The sequence below is a fragment of the Kwoniella shandongensis genome, chromosome 8, assembly GCF_008629635.2.
Source record: "Kwoniella shandongensis chromosome 8, complete sequence".
NCBI lineage: Eukaryota > Fungi > Basidiomycota > Tremellomycetes > Tremellales > Cryptococcaceae > Kwoniella > Kwoniella shandongensis.
Window position 1 is genome coordinate 1,020,732 of NC_089294.1, and position 20,634 is coordinate 1,041,365.

The following is a 20,634-nucleotide window of genomic DNA, read 5'->3' on the forward strand; positions in this document are numbered from 1 at the left end:
GATACCATCCTCGGTGGAATTTGAAAGGTCTAACCATGTGAATTCCGGCATCAAAGTGAAGGTTGTTTGATCAAGAATGATCTCCCCCTATTTCACCCCGCATGGCCAAGAAGGAAAACCCCCTTAGCATAGGCGCGCATTTTCTGGCTATTTTCGGAGGCTCAGAAATGCCTATCTTGAGGGACGCGAGAATCAACCCGTGTAGTGAGAATAGAAAACTCGTGGCGAGTTTAGGTGGCGAATACAAACAGGGCAAGTGGAAGGAACAAAATCATATTACGTAACCTTGGGACATGGGCGTTGTTGGTTCTTGCAGCTAATGACGCAATGAGATTTTGGATCGTCGAGGTTTACGGGAGTTACGATCCTTTGCGGCAAGATTGCAATACAGGTCGTAGCATTGACTTCACAAATCAGCGAAGTCGATCACCTTGACAACGAGCCAAGAGACAGCTATTTGAACCGGCGACACGACGCACCACACCGAAAGATCCAAGCCAACAAAATGACTACTCGACCATCTCCGCCCTCTGCCCCCCTGTTCTTCTCGTACGCCCCTCGAACACAAGTGATCCTCCATTCATCTCTCCAAGTTGCCCAAATCACAGCCTCAGGTTTCATCCCCGTGTACCTGATTACAACGCTGATCGCTCGACGAAGACCGTTCTCTGTTAGATCATGGATGGGACAGAGTATCGCGACGACTGCGCTTGCGGCGGCAGCGGGAGGTGGGTTGGCTTGGTATCAGACGAAGGGCGACGGGGAGCTGGCTATCTTGGGCAAGGTTGAGAAGCTGGTAAGTGCGCCAAGTATGTTAATGCCTCAGTCGATCTAAATGTCTGTGGACCGGCTCATGGACTTGCAAGGGCCATATCTATCACCACTAGAATATAGCTGACCGGCGTTCTTTCCCATTTACAGAGCCTAGACGCTAAGCAGATTAGACGAAACGATTACACCCTAATCTCAGCGGCATTATCAGGACTCGTCATACCTGCCATATTCCTCAAAAGGGCACCTTTACCGAGCTTAGTATTAGGTGGAGCGAGTATAGGTCTTGGTGCGGGAGTATGGTATCATTGGATCCAGATGTTTACGGCGGGAAGTAGGTCAATGGATAGGGTCGACATGGTCAGTTGATTCGAGGGTTCATTCGAAACGTGTATTCGCGCTAACGAAGATAGTAGGCTCCCAAAGTAGAAGTGCCGGTGATTGGAGGAACGGATAAGCGTCTATAATAGGAACTCATGCAGTCGTCAGCTACTCTGGTCATGCTTCGCGTGTCGCTTGTCTCGATGCTTGTCTCGAAACCGAGTCTGTCAAGGGACTATTGACAATCCCAATGGAATGAGTTAGGGGAACGATCGACGGAACTTCAAGAGGCGATGACCCATCACCACAGCTGACTCAGAGAGATCACTCACGCACGCACGGACCGTCACGACGCACACGGAGGATTCGTTTTCACATGCAGCAAGACTCTTCCCACACAGCAAAAGCTGGGTTCTAAGTGGTCAAATGCTGACTGTATCTGACAAAAGCTATGCTATACCATCTCGGACCCGAAGGAGCAGTATTGTAACTCGATCGTTGTCTGATGGGCTGTGCAGTAACACCCTTCCAATCGACTCGATCGGACTTCTGCTGACTGATGATGACCATTGTTCTATTCTACTGGTCTGTGCTGATTCCCGAGACGGTCCGTGCGACATCATCATCATCATCAAATCCCTGGACTCTCTCGTTCCTGTTATAGTATATTAGACATGGCTTTGCCTTGCCCATTTCTCGTTTCTCTTTCCTTCTCTTTTCTATCTATTCGCCACCGCATTGCATCTAGTACAGCCATTTCCTATAAATTCAAAATATACTCTACTGATCACCAGGTAGCTACGACCCCCAACACTACCAAACTCATTGATTCGAGCTCACATATCAACCCCCTTAGATAACCCTTCTCGTCGATAAACCATATTACCCCCAAAACACCACAACAAGCTTCGCAAACCCTCTGGTAGAATGTCAGTGCCCTACAATCTTTGGGGAGCCAGCGCGATGGTCGGTTCCCCGGCTATGATGGGTGGAGGAGGGATGTGGGCTGTGCCGCAGATGTTACCGAGTTCCAAGTGAGTTCATATTTTATGAAATAGGAGAAGAGTAGCCATAGCCAACGCAGTATTTACCTCCTTCCTCCTCTACTCTGCTCAAATCGTACTCTGCTCCCCCATCACGCGGTCCCTCGCCAAATTTTATCGGCTTTGTCACTCTACCAATCACACCTACGCTACTCCTCGTCACCCCAGCCCCTTCATCGCCAACCCGGAAGGAGCCATCCGAGACATGGCAGAGCACGACACGAACGGTGATAGCGAACTCGGACCCGACGACAACCACCTGAGCTGGTACGAATCATGGGCTAAAGACGAGAACAATCGGAAAATCATCATGGACGTGATCAAAGCTCGACTCGAATTGCAGTGGCCATACAACTACAAAGCGCTTCTCTTACTTGGTAAGATGCCCGATGGCGAAATCGCTAATCTGCACGAGAAACTGGGTAAACTTGCCGATTCTGCCGATTCAGTCAAAGGCGCGAAATACCTGAAAGAGTTAGCTAAACCATTGTTGGAGAAGGCGAAAGCGGAATTGGCGAAGAAGGAAGAGGAGGAAAGTAAGAAGAAACAAGAGGCGATCATGGCTATGTGGGGTGGACTTTGGGCGAACAACGGATACACCGCTCCGACATTACAGAGTGGCTCAGGATATATAGGATGGCCATATCCATATGCAATGCCTCCTGGTTCATTAGGACATATGGGTGGGTGGAACGGGAAACCACCGGACAATTGGCATCCGTGGGTCCCCATCATAGTCGTACGAGGGTATCCGACCAGTCCATATCCCTATCAAGGCTGGCCGAGAACCTAAGTACGCTTCTTACGTCCCCTAGTATGGAATGCTGACTTGAATCAGGTTGATATGAAACAACAACGACAATAGGACACCTATAACGGCCTTGCCGCAAGTTTACCCATTCTCGAGAACTGGTTATTATGGATTACAACCCGAAACGAAGTGCAAATCGCCTGATGTAACTCGTCCACCCAAAGGCTGGTGGGTGCATATCGGAAGAAAAGCAAATACGTGAGTGGCTTCTCTGATCAATATCCATTTAGTCTAGTATGACCAATCTGCGGCGTGGATGAGCAGTTGATTATATATATGTCTATCACGACCTCGACTTCCACATTCCCATCGCGTCCACTCTTCGTCACAACTCCCCCTGAATCATGCTCCCTGAATGTCTTCGCATCACTATGTCGTCTCGTTGATCCGCTACTGGACAATAATCCTCCACAACTGGAACGGAACACGCTCCGACTCCTCAGCGACCACCCTTCCGTGTCGATTAGCAAATTGGTAAACCTGGGCCTTGACGAGATTTTTGCACAGGCGGAAAAGGATCTAGCTGCCAGGGGGTGGTGAGGGAGACGGTGAACTGAGTCTTTTTATACTGTAATCTTAACGACCATGATGCCTTTACGTATGTACCCAACGACCAAGTCACTAATAATTTATGTATGTTATGCAAGTTGCACATGTACAACCACTACAGTGTTTCGGAACGGATCGGTAAGGAGAGTTGGAGAATAACAAAAGTTGAGAACGGTGGACCACCTCCACCGGACACGAAAATTGACTTTTCCGGTCATGACACGTCGATGAGAATTAGGTCGGTGATGATGACGCAGAGTAAAGTTGACATGTAGCACTCGCATTCGCATTCGGGTTATTCAGCAAAACCATCTGTCCGTCTATTAGCATTGATCTTGATATCACATCTGTACATACCACATCGACGCTCGCAACTTGTACACGATACCATCGTAAAGAGAAGATCGACCAGCGCGTTACTCTACCCCACTTTGCAGCCGCCGCCGCCGCGTCAATATGCGTCCGTCATCTTCCAAAATCGCCTTACTAAGCTTGAGCTTAGCAGCGACAACATCAGCTTCAACTCTTGATGGCTTACGAAAGGGCTTGAGACCTGATAGTAAAGTCGCGAGAAACGTGTTGGAAGGTAAAGCAGAGGGTTATTGTAGTGTGAGTTGGGTGTGAATCAGAGCGATTGGTCCTGGCTCAAGAGCAACAGGTGATGGATGGTAAATGCTGATTTATCGATTTTCACTTCATATGATTATTTGGATCTTGTCTAATCCTGTCGACTGATATACCTGTGCGGTCGCTCTTCTCACCTCGCTGCTCTGTCACAACTTGCGATTTGCCATCTCTGCTTGCTTCCCCCAATCTGTTTACCGCCACTCGATCCGCAATGACTTGCTCACCAACCACTCATTTTCTCAATCACTTCGTCACTCATCCTCGCGCACTCACTCACTCACGCACTCACTCCCTCACTCGCTCGTTCGCTACCACTTGCTCGCCTGTCCACGCACTCGCTCGCTCGCTCGTGCCCGTCACAGCCCTCAGGACCTATCGAATCCACCCACTGTCTATACGAGACCGTCGAATCACTCAATACCCAACTTTTCCCAGCGTTACACGAATTGGTCACATATCCCTTTTTTAGACATTACAAGGTCGATCTGTATAAAGAGTGTCCATTCTGGTATGAGAATGGGTTTTGTATGAATAGGAATTGCGGAGTGGAAGCGGCTGATGAGGTGAGTAAGCATTCCGTACCGGCGAAGTTGGGCGTGGTGTGGCTACGTCGGTGGTTGGTGATAGCTTGCGGAGGTACGGAGGAATGAGGAATGACTATGGGGATAGGGCGCTGGCTTGAGGCGGTGCAAGCGGTGCAGACAGTTGACCAATGGAGGGTCGGAAGGTTGGGAGATAGCTGTTGCAAATGGAGCGTAGTCTGAGATAGATCATTATGAGCCTTTACTAACGCTCAACCCATTGCGCAGGACGAGATACCCGAGAAATGGAGAGCGGCAGCTTTGTCAGCGGTCAGCGTCTCACCATCCGACGTGAGTGAACTTCCTCGTACGTTGTGTCGCACTGTGCTGACATGAAGACTCGAACAAGGCCGAAGGCGTGTCGAGTTGTTATTTCAAAGAACAGGATTTCTGCTACGTCGAAGATGACGCCGATCAAAGTGAGCATGCCCGTCGCCTTCTGTCTTCGCTCGCTCGACGCTCAAGAGGGGTACTAATGCGCCATGCTTCCTCTTCGCAGACGGACAATACGTCGATCTCACGCTCAATCCGGAAAGATTCACAGGATACGCTGGTGATTCAGCTCATAACGTCTGGAGAGCGATTTACGAGGAAAACTGTTTCGGCCTATCCGAAGCCTCCCTCTCAGAAATCGGTAGTGGCAGTGGCGCGACATCGCAGAAGAGTACGAAAGCTGAGCTTGCGTCGGCGGTTGTTGGAGCAGGGGGTGTGAGCAGGTCTGAGCCAAGTGGAGGTGCGCAAGTGCCCGGTTGGGGATTCTCAAAGTTGAGTGAAGGGTGGGGGACCGAGATGGTGAAATCGCCAATGGGAGGAGAGGGAGAGATGTGCGAGGAGAAGAGGGTGTATTACAGGGTTATCTCAGGTGAGTCGGAGTGTCATACAAGTCGACTCATCGTCTGGTCATCTCTTTTCTCGTTGGGTATGATGTTGATGGCCCTCTTTCCACGCCAGGTCTCCACGCTTCAATCTCCATCCATATCTGCCATGAATACCTTGACCAAACGACTGGCGAATGGTCACCTAATCTCGAATGTTTCATCTCCCGACTCGCAACTCACCCCGAACGACTCTCCAACGTCTACTTCAACGCTGTTCTCCTCCTTCGAGCAGTCGCCCGCGCCGCACCTTATCTCGAAGCGTATGATATAAGCACTTCCCCAATCGGAGGTGTGGAGAAGGAGAGTGATCGTTTGACGAAAGCGAAGTTTGGAGAAGTGCTGAAATTGGCAGGAGGGGAAGAGATGGGTAAAGGTTTCGATGAAGGAGATTTCTTCACTGGAGAAGATGCAGTCGTAAGTGCAGAGTTTGACCCATCTGTTAGGGTTGTAAACCTGATTGTTGGCTTTACTCCTGCAGATCCTCAAGGAACAGTTCAAGACGCATTTCAGAAACGTTTCGCGAATCATGGATTGTGTAGGATGCGACAAATGTCGGCTTTGGGGGAAACTACAAGTCTCAGGCATTGGAACGGCTCTCAAGATTCTCTTTGAGCTTGACGACAAGGCTTTAGAGTGAGTAGTGCAATCTACTATCTTGCAGTTGCCAAATAGAAAAGACACGTTGCTGATTGTGATCGATACTTGTAGTCCCAAAGTCAACCCTGACTTGTTACAGCGGTCCGAGGTTGTGGCTCTCATCAACACCTTGCATCGAATCAGCGAGTCCCTAGCGTCTGTCGAGTCGTTCAGAAAGATATATGCATCGACGCAGCTGGAGGAGGAAGAGCTGAGTAAGAGACGAAAGTCCAAACTAGATAAGGTGAGTGGTGATACCATCTTCAGACTAAAGGATCTCTTGAGATAGGTGGGACGGATAATATTGAACGCTGATATTCGAATTTGGTATAGGCAAAATCACTAAGTCAAAATACGACGACAAAAGCCACTACGTCACTCACGACGAGTCTCAGCGTAGTCTTGACAACTCTAGAAGGACTGAGAAGATCGTGTAGAGGTTGTTTGGAATTCTGTTGGAAGAGTTTAGAAGGGGGTAGATTCGCTCAGCTCTTGGGTACGGTGTGGGGGTGGTTCGGGTCGGTAGGTGAAGGTGTGAGAGGGGAGTTGTAATAGATTGAGATGGTGCACGTCTATAGAGTATCGACTTTGATACTGGACATGCGATGTAGTATACGTGATTGTGCCGGGGGTGCATAGTGGACAGGATGCTTTTGAACCAGTGGATGTGCAGAGTGGAGGGGAGTTTGATGGGTGCAGTTGGCGACGGACGGGATCAACCACGAACGAGTACTGAGCAACCATTTCCGACGGAGTGAAGAGGAACGGAAATAAGTACTGTTGACAATTATCGACTGCAATTTCATCTTTTAGCCATCGCAGTCCGCCTCCGTACTAGACCAGACATCCTTCCTACAGCGTGGTTAAGCGCCTACTTCCTTGGCGAGCTGCGGTCCGATGATCCTTCCGCGATGTCCAACTTCCTCCCTTCCTCTTCCGCATCTCCCTCTTCACATCGGTACTTCCGTCCTCGACCCATCTCTCCCATCTTACCGGGATCATCTAATCGTTCTTCCCTTCGACGACAGATCTTGACCACTCGATTCCGTATACCGGTCATCGTCTCCACAGTTGTGGGGTTATTATTCCTGATCTCGATATTCTCACATCCGGATCCTACGAGACGCTCATTCCAATTCCCCTCTCTGCTCCCTTCCGCCCCAACACGACCACATATCACGTCCGACTCCCATCTCTCAAGTATAATTAATAGCACCTATACCTCACTCAGCTCTGTATGTCCACATCACGAACCGGTACATCTTGATCCTTCTTTGACAATCTCACAAAAAGCTCGATATGCAACACTCCGAGCGAAGACTCGAGGTCGATATTTGCTCGTGACGAATACTCGACAAATTGCCGATTCTCTCCCAGACTTGATCAACACTTTCATAGTACTCACGACCTACCTATCCCCCTCCAAAGTATACATATCAATACTCGAAGGTCCTTCTTCAGATTGTACTTCCTCCGCACTTAAATCCGTCCTACTCCCCGCTCTCCACTCATTAGGAATCCCATCTTCCCATATCCGAATAGTGACCGACGAACCAAAGATTGATTGGGACAAACATAACAGAATAGAGAAGATAGCGGAATTACGAAACCGCGCTCTCTCTCCACTTTGGGAGGAACGGTGGGGAGAACAGACGGAAGCGATCGTTTTCTTCAATGATGTGTATATACATGCGGTGGACGTGTTGGAGTTGTTATTCCAGCATTTGAGGAATGGAGCGGGGATCACGACGGGGATGGATTGGTGGAAGAAGAGACCGGAATACTACTATGATATATGGGTGGGAAGGACGGTGAGTCAAGCTTTATTCCTTCTAAGGCAATGTAGCACCGTGTTGGACTTTGTTGTGTCGAGTCTACCGCTGATCAAGTATTATACCCCCAGATCGACTCGGGAGACCTCTTCTACCCTATAGAATGGACATGGTGGTCCCCTTCTGCCGATCTCTTCCCGACCTCTCCCACGAGCAAAGAAAGATACACCTCTCTCAGACCGTTCCAAGTCTACTCTTCCTGGAACGCAATGGCAATTCTCTCGCCTGAACCGTTCCTCCCTCCTCACAATATACGATTCAGGAGAGGTGATCTGGCAAAAGGGGAATGTGCAGCTGCGGAATGTCTCTTGGTAGCTGCGGATTTCTGGAAAGTGGGTAAAGGGAGAGTCCAAGTTGTCCCCAGTGTACAGGTGAGCAACCCATCCCTTGAGAGTGTATCACTTTTGCTGATGTACTGGCCATGTAGTTTGCATACGATCGGGATGTCGCTCTGGACGTAATCGAAGACCTGTCAGCGCAAAAACAAAGCCTAGGTTGGAATGACGGTGTTCCGCCACAAGAGGAAGAAGAAGATTTCTTCATGGAATGGACGACAAGACCGCCGTCTAAGGTAAGATGTCATCCGTGGCCGGAGGTGAATGGGCTCGCGGCGAATGTATGGGAAGAGACGAGATGGGTAGAGCCGTGGTTGGATTGAGTCGTGGTGCCAGGGTGAGGCAGATAGAGCCATTTCGGGAGTTTATGTAGCGATATTTCAGTGTTTCCAGATCCAGACTTGTCATGTGCGATCAGTATGACAATAAGCTTGAGAGCGACGTATCAAGAGTGCAAGGCGAAATGTTGCACTGATGACTTGAGTGTCGTACCGACATTGACGTGGCGTAGAGAACGCCCGATTATACATACAATCTTCTACATCTATTGCTTGACTTCCAACCCTTCAGCCTTCTCAACCAACTCATCAACAGCCTCCGACTCGTCCTTGACAACCTCATCTCCAGCTTCCAACTTGACTTCTGACTCTTCCTCGCCCTCGCCTTTGGTCTCCTCACCCTCAGCTCCAACCTCCTCGTCGTCATCACCTTCGATACGATAGAGATAACCCTCGATCCAGCCTGAGACTTCTTCTTTCCCCTCGCCGGCGAAGAGGGACTCGAGGAATGCGTCTCGACCTGAAGCGTTCTTTTGCTGCGAGACGTAACATGAATGTGTGGGCGGTTCGAAGTGATTTAATGGAAGGCCAGGAGGGAGCGACATTACGACACGATAAGAGATTGATTACAGCAAGAAGGGTGAATAGTAGAGGATTATGAAAAAGCACATCAGCAAATTGTAACATGAACACTTTATTGTGGTTATTCAACACTCGACAACCCACCTTGAGAAGCTGGATCCCACCCCCTTGTTCCTCGGGTATCTCCACCAGAGCCTTCACACACCCCACATGGTTATTTGATACGGCCCAATGCATCGCCGGAGAGCCCGCTTCGTTCGTCTTTGTCAACAATTCTTTAGGAACGAGGGGTATGAGGTAGTTCAATACGTCTAAACATGGAAACGAGAAGGCAGTCAGCTTAGGGCTATTTGGCCTCGAATCGAGCTGAAGGGGATCGCGGGTGACTAGCTCACTTACCTAAGTGACCATTCCCACAACACATGTGCAAGACTGTGTTCCCTCTCTCGTCCCTCGCCGAGATGAGCGGTTCGGCACCATATTTCTCTACGAAAGATTTGATCTCGTCTACCTCGCCATATCGTGCAGAAAGTAAGATATCCTCTACTTCCTCGGCGGTGGGTGTAGTTGTTGGCTTCGTAGCGTCTGACATGGCGTACTATACGGTGGTGTTGTTGTAATTACTGTTGTTATTGTTGACGGAGAGACCTGGATATGTAAGGTAGTGTAAGAGGAGTGGGTTGAAAAAGTTGGTTTTGCGATCTGTGCTACAAAGTAAAAGGGGGTAATACCCACGTGGGGTGGCAAAAAGTCACGTGAGAGGTGACTGGACCCATATCCGGTTGCGAGATGTAACTGATGATGATCGACATCTTCTTTATGTTGCTGTTCGTTCACGATATCTAGTGCAATAACCTATCGACGAGGCCAGACAGCATGGCTAGGGGAAGTAAGGCCACGAAGAAGGGAAAGCCGCCTGCCGACTCACCAAAGAGTAATAGTACATTACTCAACTTCTTCTCGAAAGCCCCTACAACACCCAAATCCGCTGTAAGGAGAACGAGTAGCGCGTCGCATGTCAAGATTGAGCAAGATGGTGGATATACCAGTTTTGAAGGGAAGGGAAAGGACAAGGGTAAAGGGAAAGCCGTAGTTGGAAATGGTAATGGTGCTGTTGGAGTCGCGGGCGTGTGCGGATCGGTGGATGATCCCGTCGTGATCAGTGATGAGGAGGACGATATCTTGCCAATCGATACGCCGAGTCCGAAGTCGAAGAGAAGGAGAGTCGATTCTCCACTACCGCAAACCACGGACGAGCACTTAGGACAGGACGTGAAAATGGAAGCAGGACCTTCAAGAATACCCGATACAAATAGATCGCCCCGGGCTAGTCCTACTACCACCTCATTACCCGATACTGTTGTTCCCCCTCCATTTCCTGGATATCCGGCGTTCAAACCTCCGCCCACTTGGCCAGAAGTCATCAACACCGGACAAGCTCATTTCGAAGGCGACGACGACGACGACGGCGATGAGATACCTCCATCTGATGAAGATGGGTATAGGACTCAGGATCCTGGCGAAGGAACAAGGATGGAAGATGACGATTCGGGTTTAGATCTCGATATGGATACTGGGACAGAAGATAATAAGCGACAAGGAAGAGACGCGGAATTGGAAGAGGAAGAACCCAACGAAGATGCGGTACCTGCTCATGTCGGACATGAAAAGTTTGAAGAGCACGATGCAGGTGGAGATTTCGGAATGGATTGGGAAGAACCGGAAGATGAAGGGATGGGCATGGAAGAAGAAGGGGATGATGAAGCCTCGGAAATAGGGGATGTACCACTACGAGGGAATGGGAGGGGAAGAGGGGGTGGGAAGCGGAAAGCGGGTATCGATAAAGGTGGGAAGATCACACAATGTCCGGTTTGTGGGATGTCTATGAAGGGGAAAATGAACACGGTGAGTCTTGCATGGCTATCTATTCTACTCTTCCTCGCACCGATGTGCTGTTTCTTATCGCCCTCCCGTCTTCGCTCAGCTGACCAACACCTTCGCAGGTCGTACAACACCACATCAACACATGTCTAGATACCTCTACCCCCAACTTCAAGAGCAAGACCAACCGCCCCATCTCATCGTACAACCATTTCAGCCCCGCCCCTTCCCCTTCACCACCTCCCGAGACGCCGACCAAAGGCCCGAATGCATTTTCTGTGCTGATGAGTGGACACAAGGAGAAAGAGCAGTGGAAGGATGCAGAAGCTGATCTGAAAAGGGATGGAAAGAGATTTATCGGAAGACGGAAGGCGCCGTTCTATAAGGTGAGTAGGCGTACATCTGCAGCAGCTAGTCAAATCCAACTTGGTGTATTAGCTGATGTCAACTACACAGGTGCTCACTGGAATGCCTGTTGCGGTCGACGCATTCCGTTATGGTGCTGTGCCAAAGGTCACAGCGTATCTCTTGACGTGAGTCAAACGTACTATGCGATGAGGTCACAAGTGCGTTAGTTGATTGATGCGTCGATTTCATAGCCACGCGCACTCGGATCATTACACGAATCTGTCCAAGTCCTGGCGTCATGGTCCGATCTACTGCTCGGAGACAACAGCCAATCTTATCATTCACATGTTGGAAGTGGATCCGAAATGGGTCCACGGCTTGCCCGACAACGTTCCTTTCGAGATGCCAAATACGGGCGGGGTGACGGTCACGCCAATCGAAGCAAATCATTGTGAGCTGTCCAAACAGGAATCATAAACCAAAGCTCATGCCCAGATAGGCCCTGGTTCCTCCATCTTTCTTTTCGAAGGGCCTCAAACGGTCAATGCTGGAGATTCAGGTTTCGCCAGTCCATATGTCGGGAGCAAGCGGATCTTCCGTTATCTTCACTGCGGTGATTTCCGAGCGTGAGCTGGTCCATCGTTACATCTCCCACAGGCCGCAGCTGACATACCATAATCCTACGACAGGTGTCCCAAGATGGTACTTCATCCCGCGATTGCACGTGCCCCAATACATACCTGTTATCTCGATACGACCTATCTCAATCCAAAGTATTGTTTCCCACCTCAGCCGCAAGTTATCGAGGCCTGCGCTTCGCTGGCACGCAAGACCGTCGTAGGTCTGTCAGAGACAGCGCCCAAGCTAGAAGATGTCAAACCGCAGATGTATATGAAAGTGGAAGAAGGAGCGGAATTGAAGACCGATCCGGCGGAAGAAGAGGAACGGTCGAAAGCTATGATGGAGGGGTGGCTGGTGAAGAAGGAGGAAGAAGGGGACATGGATGGAGAGGTGAAGGAGGAGTTAAAAGATGTGGGAGATATGGCACCGATGAAGAAGAAGGGGAGAACTTTGGTGGTTATGGGTACCTATTCGATCGGAAAGGAAAGGATTGTCAAGGGTAAGTAGGGGTTGGTCTCATACTTTCGACAGACTGCTGACGGGCTCTACGTCGTAGCTGTTGCGAAAGCGCTTGGAACAACGATCTATTGTGATCCAAGGAAGAAGGGAATATTGCTTTGTCAAACGGATGCTGAGCTGCACTCTTTGATGAGTGATGATCCTGTTACGGTGCGTATACTTTTGATTCACCTCGAGCGAAAGTATCCCCGATTGCTTACATTCGTATTTACGTATCATCAGTCCCAAGTCCACCTCTTACCGCTTGGCAATATCCAACTGGACCGTCTTCAACCTTACCTCGCTCGACTTCATCCACACTTTGACAGAGTCTTGGCATTCAGACCTACTGGATGGGCGTACTCTCCTCCAGCGGGGACAGACATGTTACCAGATGTGAACATGGTGATAAGACGAGATCAGGCGAGGTGGTTTTCCGAAAGAGATATGAAGCCAATGAGGGGGAGCTGTAGAGGTTTCATGATGTATGGTAAGTGTTGCCAGAACACCGAAGGGCTAGACCATCACTCGCACCCAAACCAGTCTTGGGAGATCGATTTGCTGACAGTACCTCTCTAGGCGTGCCGTACTCTGAACACTCGAGTTTTTTCGAATTGACCTGTTTCGCACTCTCGGTTCCCGGAGCCGATCTTAAGATGATAGCGACCGTCAATGTAGGGAACGAGAAGAGGTGAGCTACGACTTGATCCTTGCACATGGGATAGCTAGCTGACGGTTCCTTGCTACAGTCGAGCGAAGATGAAGAAGTGGTGAGTCAGCTATAGGCCTTGGAATATTCATCAGCTGACGATTTCATGCTTGACCAGGTTCGAGAAATGGTCTGCGGAAAAAGCTAAGAGGAAGGACAAGGGTCTACCATCAATTGTCGATTACAGGGATGAGACTTATGTGAGTGGTTGACGCGCTTAACAAGGGTGTTGTCCACCACTGACGCGATTTGGTCGGCAGTGGTGAGGACTTCTTAAAAAGACCGGGGGGGTAAAGTATTGCTTGCGTTTGAATCTATTGTATCTATATTTCTGCATCACATCTATCATATTGTACAACATCACAAAGCAGGCATCCATGCATCGTCCCATCACGAGAACTGCTGAAATGGGTTTGTTGACTCATGGGTCGAGAACAGATTTTGCCATTTGCCACAATGAAGTGTTCGATGACGCAGAATTCAGAGCAGCAATCTCAAACTTGGACAATTTCATCTGAACGACTTCTTCATTTCTACCTATCACGTCTCGCATAACACATTCTTGTCTTGCCTGAGCATTACTACAACCAAATCACCAGCGCGCGAATTGCATTGATTAGCGGAGCATCAACTACTGTAAACGCTGCTACACCATGTCGATGCTCGATCGTCTACGAGGACGCACGTCCTCGACTTCAGCGCCCACGCCAACTTCCAGCTCTGCTGGCGCCGAAACCACCCGAGCTCCTACTACAGGTACTACGACACCAACCAATCGACCATTCCGACGCGAATCGTTACCTTACGAAAAGCCCGATCCGAAGGGTACTTGTTGGTTGTTGGCTCTACCTGACGAGCTGCTAGAAAGGGTGTTCACGAGTTTGGATAGGGTTTCTTTGACTAGATGTTATAGAGTGAGTCGGGTCGAGAAGTCTTCATACCCTTGTCCCCTTGTCGCCTTGTCCCCGGACGTGACCTCAAGGCTTTAGCTGACGCCATGTTTCCCTTACTATCCAATGTCACGCAGCTTTGTAAACGTCTCACGGACCTCCTCAGCACCAACTCCTCCATATCACTCCACCATCTTCTCCTTACCTCTTCTCTCACTCTGAACCCATACGTGACCCAACCGAACCCTCTCAACCTCCTTCAGATCCCACCATCTCGCGTATCGTTGCTCTCTACACTACGCGAACGATTAACCCGATTCCGCAATTTCACGCCTAAATCTACGACAAGGGTCGATTTCGAGGAAAGCGAAGGTAGATTGTACGAGTATCTCGAGGGTGTACTACTACGAAATGTACCACCGCCCGGATCAAATATGTGGGGAGGGAGTAGAGATACGGGGAGAGAGATAGCGGTGTACGAATTGAATAAAGTTGGAGAATGGGAGGACGTACCTGTAGATGCGGAAACACAAGCACAAGCACAAGCACAGACTCAGACTCAAGGGGAAGATATTGTGACTGGGGATGATGATGAGGGATCGGTGTTGGATGATGATGAACCTGCGAATGATGTGAGAAGGACACATACGTTTGGCTTTGAGATGCAGGATTTCGCGGTGGATCCGGGTCAAGATCTGTTTGTTGTAGCAGAGGCGAGGTGAGTACGATGAGCCACGCAGCCGAGAATCTTCCCGTCCTGAAAAAGCATACACGACCATTGGAGTCTTCTTACATTTCTCGCTGATCTTGACTGACGCTTTTGCTCTCTTGGCAGACCCACACCAACCGGTACATTCTCGCTCCACTTCCACCTCCTGACACTATCAACATTCGCACCTCATCCTCGCGCAGCTCAGACTGTACTCGATTGGCCGCACACGTTCAACAGGAACAGACATGCGTCGCTCGGTTTCCAGATCTGCGATGATGGGTTGTTCGTGCTACGGAACAATGTGCAGAGCTCAAGAGATCAGTTGTGTGGATGGCAATGGACAACGGGACGTCTCGCTGTGGTGAGTTGCTACTCTTCACATCGAAACATAAAAACGTGCTGATGGTGATGCTGCTATCTCGCAGACCCTCCGCCCTGCTGCTGTCTCAACATTCGAATCCTTCGTCTGCCTGACCCCTTCGTCCTTCATAATCCCCACCGTGGCCACACGCATCAGACCCGACTCCACGATCCAAGACGACCTCGCGAATCCCAACGATCTCGAATTCACCCTTCATCTGATGCTCTACGCCTTCCCACCTTTCTCAGCTGTACCTCTTAGAGAAGGCGCACCGGTACCACCACCTCACACCGCTATTCACGTGACGACGATCGATCTCCCTCGCTTCAAGGTAGATTTCGATGCCGAGATCCCTCCACCTCGAATGACAGTGAGGACGGACCCACCACCTCGGTACACTCCACCCACTCATCCAGTCGGTTCACCACAAGCATTCATACCTGATCCAGAGAGTGGTGTGGTCGTACTTGAGTTTTATTGTCAACCCCTCGGTCATCCGAATGGCAGACAACCGCATTACGTGCTCTTCACGCACAAGAAGACATTGTTATCGTACCTCCCCGCTCCGACGAGTCCGTTGTTATTCCAGGCTTTCCCGAGACCTGCACCGGTTGTACCGTTTTCCATGATCGCGCCGAAAGTGAGATTCATAGGGCCAAACGAGCAGACCCCGTGTAAGTGTCTTCGCGACGGAAAGTGCCGAGGTGAAACGATATAGGATGACGCTGATCTCTTTGTCGTCCGCCTTCTCTAGCATGGGTATGTTATGTGTACCAAGATCGATACATTGCCCCTCAGTACAAAGATCCCTTCGATCCTGCAACTTTACGCCTGTACGACTTCAACCTCTTACGTGTTCGTAAAGAGCTGTACGATCGACGTGATATCAACTTCGAAGCAGAACCGTCGGATACGGAAGAGCCCACTATCCGTGACGAAGGAATATTGAGCGATCCGCTCCAACGATTATTGTCAGCAACGAACTTGTTATCTCCGTCATCGAACAAGAACAAGACCCCAACACCTCGTGCGCCGGAACACAAATATGATGGGGATCGAGATGGGATTGTATTAGTCACCGAAGAAACGGTACTACCAAAGTTGGTACCGCTCGATCAGGAGATCAGGACAGGGAGGGATATGCCGTATCTATACGTCGACAAGCCGTTGGAAGATGATGTAGACGCGGTCGTATTGGATGGAGAGAGGGTGGTTATCTTTGATGTGAGTTGGTTGTGAGAACAATTTACGAGGAGAACGCAAAGCTGATGATTGGTTCTCCGGGATGATAGTCAGAAGGAGATGAAGGCACTATGGAGGTGATGGAGTTTTAGTGCTGTGTTGGGGAAAGAGGACAGGATGTCTTGAAGTAGAAGCACACGCGACGGGGCCTGGTGTTCTGGCGTTTGCAATACTGCATAATAGAACTTGCTATGTTCAGCCTGCATATACTGTAGTTCAATTATCACGATTTGTCATGGCATTTGGATCAGCATCAATTACCCGCGTCGTAACTATATCGCGAACGTATCCAAGCGTCTTGTTCATCCTTCTTTGTTCCTTGCTCCTTGCATCATACAAACGTTTCCACCAATGACCTTCTGTTGATCTACTCTACATCCATAATGCTAATCTCCACTTGTTTGCCCCCGACTCAGATGATATTGCCCATGCGAATATGTTTCACCCCCGGCTCTTTCCCCGTCGTCCCAAACTTCTCAAACACCTGTTCATCCAAAACTTCCATACCGCATTTCTCATAGAACCGTCTCTGAACCAATCTCGCATCGAAATGGAAGAATACCTTTCCACGTTCCTCCTTTTCCGCCGTCCCTTTGGTTTGTTCGCTCTGTGATGAAGTGGGTTGGGATTGGTGTGATTTGAGATGATCGATAGCGTTGAATAGTGATTTTCGACCTACTCCTTTACCTTGCAAAATAGGATGTACGGCGAATTTGTGTAATTGGATTTGAGTAGTAGGTAGCGCAGAAGCGGGGTTTGATGAACGTATATGCGATGGGAGAGTATTGGGTTTTGGATAATCGTGATGTACCAGAGTCAAAATAGCGATGGGTTCTTTCCCGTCTTGTTGAGCTTGACTCAGGTGGGTAAGACTAAGAGGTTCCGAAGAATCGCTCGATTCTTGTTGCTCGACTCCAGTTTCAGTCCCACTACCGACGTGGGTTGTATCCGTACTCGTACTCGTACTCGTGTCCGTGTCCGAGGGAGAGGGCGAGAGGAAAGTACCCAAGTGAATAGTGGTGGGTTCAAAGTCGTACTCGGGGACCAGCTGCTGGTCTGCAGGTATTGAAGGCCATAATACGAGATGACGAAGGGGTATAGTCGCTGTCGCCGATATCGGGCGGAAGCGCAACTCGATGGGCGAAGTAGACATGGCGGAGGATAACCGCAAGGAGCAAAGTGGAATGGGCGTGGCGTGTTCGCGGCTAACGTCTGCTCGATAGTCGCGAGTCGTGCGATACCGTAAACTTAGGTGGAGCCGGGCCTATCGTGTCGTAGCTGTGACTCCAATTGTCAGAGTCAGACAAGTGGACATCAATATCAGTTAGTCAATGTCATTGATTGGCTCGGGTGACTTTTGGACATCCGCGGGCGCAAATCACGTGATTTGCCACTCTGACGTAAAGTAAATATCGACGCGTCGGTTGACAAAGACATGTTGGATCGTGACGACGAGGCTGGGGATGACATTAGTATAGTATTGTGTAAGTGGATATCTAACTTGACTTTCGCTGTTGCTCCTCTACCTTTATCCTATAACGACTACGCCATGGACATCGATGAAGGCTCGCAGCTCAAGTATCCCCAGATACAGGGGTATAGGATTGGTGAGGAGATTGGAGGTGGGGGGTTCTCAAAGTGAGTAGCGAACAGCCTACAAAACTATGCCCAGCACACCTAGTCTTCACCACTGGGACCTCTTCCTATCTGTGGCAAGATATCGCCAATCCAACAAAACTCTCTTACTGTACTCGTTGAGTTTCTCGTACTGATCACCCTCTTGCTTTTGCCCCAGGGTATTCCGAGCTATCGACGATACCCACTCCCGTATCGCCGCATGCAAAGTCATCAACCTCTTCATCTCCCCTTCATTAGGCTACGGTACGCCCAACGTCAAAGAACTCCAGAAGGAAGTCCAAGTACACAAAGCACTCAGAAATCCATATATTCTGGAATTTATACATTCTGAAGTTATGGATAGGGAGAAGGAGAAGGAAGGTTGGGTGCCGGGTTTGTATATGTTATTGGAGCTGGCGATAGGAGGGGATCTGTTCGATAAGATCGGTGAGTGGCACGTGAGCGAAGCGAGCGGATCGGTGTCAGCGGAGCGAGCTAGGAGGGGCAGGGGGGCCGAGGGAGGAGAGAGAGGGGAGGAATCAACTGCTGAGAGGTTAAGGGGGTTGTTCCTCCTGACGGTGTTGATTGTCAAATTACTCGTTCTCGCTCGAGACAGGTGTACGATATACGATTCTAGCTGATCTTCACTCTATATAGCCCCCGACGTCGGTGTACCCGAAGATCTTGCCAAATTCTACTTTGCCCAAATGGCTGCCGGCATGGTGAGCAGCGCGCACTCCAACCTTAGAAGGGCGCTGCCAGCACTGCCCGACTGTCATCGCACTTCTGGAGAGGGGCTCTGCTGACAGTTTACCTTGACACTCAGGAATACATACATTCCAAAGGTATCGCTCATCGAGATCTTAAACCTGAAAACCTCCTACTCGCCGCGAACGGTAATCTTAAGGTGTCCGATTTTGGACTCTGCGCAGTGTTTAGACATAAGGGTAAAGAGAGACTGTTGAGTGGACGATGTGGGAGTTTACCATATGTTGCGCCGGAGGTGAGTTGCGGCGAAGTCGCCGTTGTGGCGAGAGGACGTTAGGGGAGGGTCGGACCGGATGCGTGAGACTCCTCGAAGCATTGGGGCAGTAGTCACTATTCGGCGACTGGATGCTGATTCCTTTTCTGCCAACTAGCTCGGCGGACCAGCTGGTCAGGGATATGCCGCCGAACCTGTCGATATATGGGGTATGGGCGTTGTCCTCTACACCCTTCTCGTGGGTAGTGAGTGATCGATCCTCCCGTTCAATGTTCACTGCGATCCAATATTACAACTACTAACAAGGACTTCACCCCTCAGACACACCGTGGGACGAACCGTCAGATAACTCACCAGAGTTCTGCGCGTATCGAACTGGTGAAATATTCGACTATGATCCTTGGACGAGAATACGAGGGCAAGCGAGAGGTGAGTGCGCTTCTACTCTCAATGACAAAGGTGTTATCTGAGCTGATCTGTTCCGTTCAAAGCGATCCTATTAGCGATGTTGACGATCGATCCGAAGGAGAGAATAACGATGGAGGGTATCAGATCACATCCGTGGTGTATGACGTGAGTCCACGCGTTGTCCGACCAAACGTGTGATTGACGAGGGAGGGAGCATAAGCTGATTGATATCCTGACACCCGCGCAGACCGAGTCAACTGAGTCGAGAACAGATCCCCGAAGCTTTGACACAAGGGCTGAGATCGACCGGTATGATGGCGATTGCCGATCCGACTTTCAGTCATGGTGCATCTCAAGCATATGCTGCGTCGTAAGTGTTCTTTGCCTTGAACTATTGCCTTGCAAAACACTCGAGAGACTTTATGCTGATATTTCCTCAACTACTCAGTCGATCACAGCGAGTGATGACAGAATCGCAATGGGGTAGTCAATTCAACCAACAAGAATCGCAGTTCATGCGAATGACAGGTAACATTGTAAGTCGCAATACACTCTTCACTGCCCTTACCCAAACCAAGATGCTGATCAACTGACAATGTAATGTGATGTAAATTCGATTCGCAGACCCAATCAGGCGATCTGAACACATCCACCACACGATTCTGGCTCGCCCTACCCCCCTCCTCCGCCCTCCAACTCTTACAAACCTATCTCCAATCCGAGCTAGGTCAAAACAACGTCCAGATCCAACATTCGAGATCAGGCAATGGGAATGGTTATATACGAGTTATCAAACCTGCAGGAGGGAAGAGTGTTCAAGGTGTTTTGGTGATCAAGTCGAGTGATAGTTTGGCTGCTGAAGGTCAGAGTTTGGTTAATATGAGGAGGGAGAAGGGGTCGATTTTACATTGGAGAGCGTTTTGGTGGTCCATTGTTAGAAATCAGACTATAGAGCAGTATGTGGTCAAGGGTGATCAGTAGAGTGAAGGCATGAATGGCGAGAAGGAGCGAATATCGGGTACATGGAAGTGGGTTGCTGTGCATAGGTCGAGGTTACAATGCATTGAGGTGTGGTTTGTATCGAGTGATTGCGACGACTTGCGCTTGTGACGGTCGAACAC

The 20,634-nt window shown here is 49.7% G+C and overlaps 8 protein-coding genes across 8 annotated transcripts; 6 read left to right on the plus strand and 2 right to left on the minus strand.

Moving 5' to 3' along the window:
* Positions 1-505: 505 nt before the first annotated feature.
* CI109_104826 (uncharacterized protein) lies at positions 506-1,140 on the plus strand (the record flags this gene model as incomplete). The annotated part of the gene is made up of 2 exons (XM_032007315.2): positions 506-796; positions 922-1,140. The coding sequence occupies 2 exons, from the start codon at positions 506-508 to the stop codon at positions 1,138-1,140; spliced, it is 510 nt and encodes a 169-aa protein (XP_031858429.2).
* Positions 1,141-2,019: 879 nt separating this feature from the next.
* On the plus strand, positions 2,020-6,769 carry CI109_104827 (uncharacterized protein; the record flags this gene model as incomplete). Its single annotated transcript, XM_032007313.2, has 12 exons — positions 2,020-2,126; positions 2,304-2,855; positions 3,001-3,144; positions 3,933-4,104; positions 4,485-4,685; positions 4,932-4,994; positions 5,053-5,122; positions 5,203-5,565; positions 5,655-5,995; positions 6,060-6,214; positions 6,290-6,461; positions 6,551-6,769. The coding sequence occupies 12 exons, from the start codon at positions 2,020-2,022 to the stop codon at positions 6,767-6,769; spliced, it is 2,559 nt and encodes an 852-aa protein (XP_031858427.2).
* A 48-nt stretch (positions 6,770-6,817) lies between these two features.
* On the plus strand, positions 6,818-8,707 carry CI109_104828 (uncharacterized protein; the record flags this gene model as incomplete). Its single annotated transcript, XM_032007312.2, has 4 exons — positions 6,818-6,833; positions 7,031-8,028; positions 8,121-8,420; positions 8,477-8,707. 4 exons carry the CDS (start codon positions 6,818-6,820, stop codon positions 8,705-8,707), a joined length of 1,545 nt encoding a protein of 514 aa, XP_031858426.2.
* A 221-nt stretch (positions 8,708-8,928) lies between these two features.
* Positions 8,929-9,836, minus strand: CI109_104829 (uncharacterized protein; the record flags this gene model as incomplete). Its single annotated transcript, XM_032007311.1, has 3 exons — positions 8,929-9,198; positions 9,389-9,555; positions 9,644-9,836. 3 exons carry the CDS (start codon positions 9,834-9,836, stop codon positions 8,929-8,931), a joined length of 630 nt encoding a protein of 209 aa, XP_031858425.1.
* Positions 9,837-10,120: 284 nt separating this feature from the next.
* On the plus strand, positions 10,121-13,513 carry CI109_104830 (uncharacterized protein; the record flags this gene model as incomplete). The annotated part of the gene is made up of 11 exons (XM_032007310.2): positions 10,121-11,149; positions 11,248-11,511; positions 11,582-11,658; positions 11,725-11,924; positions 11,973-12,099; positions 12,163-12,593; positions 12,651-12,763; positions 12,836-13,082; positions 13,172-13,283; positions 13,342-13,362; positions 13,420-13,513. 11 exons carry the CDS (start codon positions 10,121-10,123, stop codon positions 13,511-13,513), a joined length of 2,715 nt encoding a protein of 904 aa, XP_031858424.2.
* A 441-nt stretch (positions 13,514-13,954) lies between these two features.
* CI109_104831 (uncharacterized protein) lies at positions 13,955-16,598 on the plus strand (the record flags this gene model as incomplete). The annotated part of the gene is made up of 6 exons (XM_032007309.1): positions 13,955-14,215; positions 14,329-14,909; positions 15,027-15,264; positions 15,329-15,938; positions 16,019-16,488; positions 16,557-16,598. 6 exons carry the CDS (start codon positions 13,955-13,957, stop codon positions 16,596-16,598), a joined length of 2,202 nt encoding a protein of 733 aa, XP_031858423.1.
* A 320-nt stretch (positions 16,599-16,918) lies between these two features.
* On the minus strand, positions 16,919-17,659 carry CI109_104832 (uncharacterized protein; the record flags this gene model as incomplete). The annotated part of the gene is made up of 1 exon (XM_032007308.1): positions 16,919-17,659. One exon carries the CDS (start codon positions 17,657-17,659, stop codon positions 16,919-16,921), a length of 741 nt encoding a protein of 246 aa, XP_031858422.1.
* A 396-nt stretch (positions 17,660-18,055) lies between these two features.
* Positions 18,056-20,494, plus strand: CI109_104833 (uncharacterized protein; the record flags this gene model as incomplete). The annotated part of the gene is made up of 10 exons (XM_032007307.1): positions 18,056-18,144; positions 18,302-18,570; positions 18,781-18,845; positions 18,950-19,126; positions 19,263-19,350; positions 19,427-19,534; positions 19,597-19,678; positions 19,761-19,883; positions 19,962-20,049; positions 20,138-20,494. The coding sequence occupies 10 exons, from the start codon at positions 18,056-18,058 to the stop codon at positions 20,492-20,494; spliced, it is 1,446 nt and encodes a 481-aa protein (XP_031858421.1).
* Between the last annotated feature and the right edge of the window lie 140 nt (positions 20,495-20,634).